At 45.7% G+C, this 5,978-nt stretch overlaps 1 protein-coding gene across 1 annotated transcript; it reads left to right on the top strand.

The window, feature by feature from the left end:
• The first annotated feature begins 452 nt into the window (after window positions 1–452).
• Window positions 453–5,496, top strand: NUDT2 (nudix hydrolase 2). The gene is made up of 3 exons (XM_050913350.1): window positions 453–576; window positions 1,192–1,349; window positions 5,145–5,496. Exons 2-3 carry the CDS (start codon window positions 1,217–1,219, stop codon window positions 5,468–5,470), a joined length of 459 nt encoding a protein of 152 aa, XP_050769307.1. The 5' UTR covers window positions 453–576; window positions 1,192–1,216; the 3' UTR covers window positions 5,471–5,496.
• The last annotated feature ends 482 nt before the right edge of the window (window positions 5,497–5,978 follow it).

Raw genomic sequence — 5,978 nt, 5'->3', positions numbered from 1 at the left:
CCGGGGTGCCTGGAAGCGGCGGGGGGGGCCCGAGGGCCACTGGCCTGGCGGCCCTCGGAGAGGTTTGGCCGCCTAGTCTCTGGGCGTCCGGGCGCGGCGTTTCCAGGCGCGCACGGGAGGTGGTGCTGGTCTCCCGCCTTGGGCGGCCTCTTGGCTCCAGAGTCAGCCGGGGTCGGTCCCTGCGCTGCCCGGGGGTTTGGCGGCTGGCAGGGGGGGTTATCTTTGGCACGGCTGATCAGAAGTTAATTGAGGCGGTTAAAGAGGGGTTAACCAAGAGAGCTGAACACCATCCTGGGGCTTGGTTGGTGGTGAAGGACTCTGTGCTGTGGTCTCCCAGTTTGGAAACTGGAGGTGTTGTGATGCCTCAGTGGGCATCCCAGGGAGAACCCGTGTTGTGTAAATTTATTACTTATTGAAACGTGTGGCTCTGTGAAAATGCAAAGCTTTGCCTGGAACTGGGAATTGCTGTATTCTTTGACATGGATTTCTCATCTCCATTGCTTTCTCTCTTTTTCTGTATAGGACCAGTTGTCCTGGCTGCATAGCTTATTGATTACAATATTTGTCACTTAAGAGGTGTGTTCCTTTCTCTTTACATCGAATTAGTGCTTGACGCATATGCCAAGAAGCTTTTAGTTTTGTATAACAGCCTCATGTCTAGCCCAGACAGCAGAGAGCCTGTCCTTTGTGATTCATTTTCTCAGCTCTGCCACTGGCATCTTGAGGAGTTCTCTGCTGCAGGGAATCTGTCTTGGGCAATTATTTCTGCATGCCACTTCCAGTAATGTTGAGGTATTATCTTTGCACAGGGCCTCTGGATTTTTGTAGTGGAAAAGCTTCAGAGTGTTAATTGGTGGCTTTCCTTTTGCTTTACTATTCTTTTTTCTCCCTACAGTGTGGTTTGTAATATATCAGCAGCAAAGAAGTGTCATGCAGGTCATATTCCATGCTTCTTGATAAGTTTTTTTTTTTAAAAGCTTTTATGTAGGTTCCTGTTTCTTCTTTTAAGAGGAAAGGACTCAATTGTTTACAGCTCAAAGATAGTTAATAAGGTGCAGTTTAATTGTGTAGTAACTACAAAGGCGTGGACGACTTTTAGCACATGCTGGGATATGTTTGCTGGCTAAATACAGCTGGTCTGGGCTCCACGTTGTATGTTGTTCCTGCTTGATCCTCTGTGCTCTTCCACAGCTCTCCGTGCGGTTAACAGACGGGCATGGCTGTGAGAGCTTGTGGCTTGATCATCTACAGGAGGCTGCAGTCGGCACCATCTTCTAAGGTCACTGATGGTATTGAATACCTCCTCCTTCAGACATCCTATGGGACCCATCACTGGACCCCACCCAAAGGTGATGTTTGTCCTGATAACACACTTCAGGGTCGTTTGTGTCGGCAGTGAGTGAGATTACAGACTGAACTTTGGCTGAATGCCTCTAAGGTCAGCTTTGAGGGGCAGTTAATCAGTTGACAGTAGCAACTGATTATGCTGTTTGTGCAGCTGAGTGGGGAGTTTTGTGGCCGAAATTCTTTGCAAGTTGTGACTGTATAAACTATTGGACACAACTGATTGGGGTTGGGGAGGGGTCACCCAATCACGCTCCTCAGATACATGCTGTTTCTGGCAGACATTGAGCAGACAACTGAAACTAGGTAGCTAGGTCAGGTCTGACCCTGTGCCACATACCGCTGTTGCCAATGCACAGTTGTTTGACCCATGTATCATCAGAAGGGTCACAGTTTGCAGTGCAACATTAGAAGGCAAACTAAAATCGGTGATGATTTACTTTAAAGCACCTTTCTTAGAAGATGCAGGGGTTTATTTTGAGTTCAGGAGATCATTGATGAAGAACACATACCTAATGCAGCAGAGATGAGAGGAACAGCTAGGAGAACTAACCTTATTAGCCATCTTCACCTAAGCCATCCTGGCTCGTCAGTGAGGCCCCAAAGGAGAAGACAAGCCTGGTGCCCCAAGACATAGAGCAACACCGTGTCTATAAAGACACATGGCAGAGCCAGTGTTTGGTGCATAGTCGCAGCCCTGGTACCAGGAAAGGCACAGCACAGAAATACTTCAGGTTCCTTGTAGATATATGCTGGTTTTTACCCTCTGAGATTTCTTCCTGCTAGTTTTTACTTCTTGTTTTGTAAAGTGCAGTGCTCTTAAAGCATAGTGCAGGAGCAGTTTGTAAACAGGAATTTGCAAACTGGAGAAAAAGCTTGTAACAGTATCAACTATGCTCTCCTATTAAGGCACAGAACAAAACTTTTCAAACCTCCCCCTTTGTCCACTTCACCAAAAGCCTAAGGGAGTAGAGTTTGCAGCCTACTGGAAAGCTAAAAAACATGTGCTGGACATAATTGATGGTTGTGAGAGGAGAGACCCATGTGGAAAGGTTCACTGGGAACACGGTAGTTCTGGACAAGCGATTGAAATGACTCATAGGCATACATCTCATGCACTCAAAATGATAGAACTATAGAATGGTTTGGGTTGGGAGGGACCTTTAAAGGTCGTCTGGTCCAACCCCCCAGCAATGAACAGGGCCGTCTTCAACTAGATCCGGTTGCTCAGAGCCCCGTCCAAGCTGACCCTTGAATGTCTCCAGGGATGAGGCATCTACCGCCTCTCTGGGCAACGGTTTCCAGCGTTTCGCCACCCTCGTGGTAAAAAATGTCTTCCTTGTGTCTAGCCTGAATCTAGCCTCTCGTAGTTTAAAGCCATTAGCCCTTGTGCTGCCGCTAGAGGCCCTATTGCAAAGCCTGTCCCCGTCTTTCCTATAAGCCCCGTTGAAGTCCTGAAAGGCCGCACAAAGGTCTCCGCGGAGCCTTCTCTTGTGCAGGCTGAACAAGGCCAACTCTCTCAGCCTTTCGTTAGAGGAGAGGTGTTCCATCCGTCTGATGGTGTTTGTGGCCCTCCTCTGGACCCACTCCAAGAGGTCCGTGTCTTCCTTGTACGGAGGACTCCAGAGCTGGACGCAGTACTCCAGGTGGGGTCTCACCAGGGTGGAGTAGAGGGGCAGAATCATCTCCCTCGACATATTGTTTAAGGTTTTATAGATCAAAAGCCACATGCAAAAGCCACAATCTGATGGCAGCCTTTAATAGTAGCTTGGTACAGATTTGGGGGCCATAAATGAAGGGGAGCTATTACATTATATATTCTCTGTGATGTGAGTGGTCTTCAAAGGCAGCCTTAGGTTGTATGATGCAGTAACATAACTTGTATATGATGCAGACATAGATTTAATGTGGCAGGAGCCAGAATGAGAAGTTGTAATCATCTCTCCAAGAGCACGCAAAAGGCAATTTACAGCAACAGCTGTACATTGGTATTCTAAAAGTTCCCTGAGCAGCTGCAACCCTTACAGGATTGTTTGGATCCCCCCACATGAGCTTCATCAGCCTCATCTCTGCTCCTAGAACTGTGATTTTGCACTAGCCAAGGCTGATGGGAAGGGGTTACGGGGTTCATTTTCCTCCTCAGCATATTGGAACTGCATTAGTGCAGACTGCTGGGAGGATCTGGAAGCTATGGTGTGAGGTGCTGCCAGCACTCCTTTTTCTGCCCAGTAGGTAGACTGTACTGCACAAAGTTGGAAACTTGCTGAGCTTAGACTTGAGGTTATCAACAGCAGGGTGAGGTGATTGCCTTTCGCTGTGCTGGAGGGCAGGAGGTTGCACTGGTATCCTTCGAGTTGAAACTCAATCTCAGCCCTCCAGCTCTATTGCTACCTCAACTCATTGCATGTTTGGTGACTACAGATCATGGCTATCATAAAGAATAGTGGTTACTTACTGTTCATAGATGTTCTGTGGGCATTTGCTGTGGGTACTGTAAAAGTAATCCAGCTGTGCGAGGCCAAGTAGATTCTGTTTCTCAACTATTAGTAATAAGTCCCAGCTATGGAAAAACATACTTTGTCAAAAAGGAGACAGCTTGACTTGCAGTGCTGAGATTCAGGGGGAAAATATTTTTACTTAAAGCCTCAGCGTATTTGATCTCAAATATCCGAGCCATCAAGTGCAACATCAGATGCTGTTTTCTGCACAGTTGCTGCTTGAAATAGAAGCATACTTTACATTTGAGATGATGTCACATTGTAAGAGATGTTTAAGCTTCTGATATGCAGACAAAGAAGTGAGTGAGACCTGTTGGGACAGCAAAATGAGCTTCCCACATACTAGTGCTAGTACTAAAGGGTGGCTTTGGGTACCTGGGCCCTGAGGAAAGATTCATCTCTGTGATGAAATTACGGCTATTTGCAGCCAGCTACATAGAAAATAGCATGACAGCAGGGGCAAAATAAAGCTTAACTTTTTTTTCCTCTTGAAGCCTCCCAACTCCTGCTATGTTGCTTTTTTGAGATCTTGCTTGGCTTGTTCTATTTATGTTCTGGTCTGGAGCTTTCATGAGAAAACCAAATCTGACATTTCTCAACAAAAGTACAAACAGCTGGGGATGTGTTATATTTATCCGTTGTTTGTAATGGCACCTCTCATTCTGAGCAACGTAAAATAAATTATGTGTCCTAGAAGAACTACACAGCTGGTGAAAGGACTGGCTTTTAGGCTTACTGCATTTCAGAGGGGAATATGGGAGAGAAATAAAAATACCCCTAACTGAAACCCACCTTTTAAATGGTATTTGTTGGTTCCTGGTCCCGTTGTTTCTGGGCTGTTGACATGAGTAAGAGTTTTGCAGAACAGAGGCTTAAGCTTCTGTTGGAGGGAAGGGTTGAGAGAGAACTAAGACTCTTGTAGATGAGCACTTTCCCCTCTAACTGGATAAAGGAAAAACATTCATGAGGCACTCAGTCCTCAGTATGATCTAAGGTGGAACATTACAGGTGCAGAGTGCTCCAGAAGAGGAGAGGAGGACCGGGAAGAAAAGATGTCTAGTGCTGACAGGCCACTGGGAGTTTCAGAAGATGTGGGATAAACAACGGTCCTAAAAGCCACAAGACAAAGACAAATCAAGACATAAGAGTTGGAAAAGCAATCTCTGTTCTCCAATTTCCATTTGATTCTGTATCAGCTACAATGTAGTCTCATCTCTGTCTCCCAATGTTTCCTAGTTGTCAAGTAAATAAACAAAATCTGAGTTTCCTTCTCAGAGATGTACTTTTTCACCTTCTTAACAGGCCACGTGGACCCAGGTGAGGATGACCTGCAGACAGCTTTCCGGGAAACGCAGGAAGAGGCTGGTCTTCAGGCCAGTCAGCTCACCCTCATAGAGGGGTACAAGAAAGAACTGCACTATCCTGTCCACGGCAAACCTAAGACCGTCATTTACTGGCTGGCAGAAATGAAGGACTGTAACACAGAAATCAAGCTCTCGGAGGAGCACCAGGCTTTCCAATGGCTGAAGCTGGAGGATGCTTGCAAATTTGCGGAATACGAAGACATGCAAGCTACGTTGAAAGAAGTGCATCAGTTTCTCTGCTCCAAAGAACAAATGCTTTTGTGAAGGATAAGGGGAGTTTTTGAAGAAGCACGGCCTGCTTTTTTTTTTTTTATTTTTTTTTTTTTTCACCAGGAGAAGAACTACATGGCTGCAGAAATGTAGATTTCTTTTTTAAATCTATACAAATTCAGTGAAGAGCTTTTAAAGAGCTTGTGCATTTGTCTCCCCTAGCTAACACAAAAAAGCGTGGTCTGATTAAACCATGAGCCGGAGATGTCTGAACTGAAACCCAGAGCTAAGAAAGACTTCCTCTGTCCCTGTCTACTTTTCTTGTTTCCTTTCCCTCCCATCCCTCTTGAAGTGCTGAACAACCACAGGTCTTTTTGAAAAGTTAAACACTTGATATTTCTTGACTTGCTGATGTAGAACTACAGAGTTGAGAAAATTAGCATATGGAGATTTTTAATAATTGCTGCAGAAGTTGCACCTTGCATTGCAAATGGAGACTTGTAAGCAGTAGTTCTGTTCCCAACTCCTCCACTGATATGCTGTGATAACTTGTCAAATCATT

Source organism: Gymnogyps californianus, chromosome Z (assembly GCF_018139145.2).
Source record: "Gymnogyps californianus isolate 813 chromosome Z, ASM1813914v2, whole genome shotgun sequence".
In the NCBI taxonomy this organism is placed as follows: domain Eukaryota; kingdom Metazoa; phylum Chordata; class Aves; order Accipitriformes; family Cathartidae; genus Gymnogyps; species Gymnogyps californianus.
The sequence above is the reverse complement of the archived record's forward strand: the minus strand, read 5'-3'. Positions and strand labels throughout refer to the sequence as shown.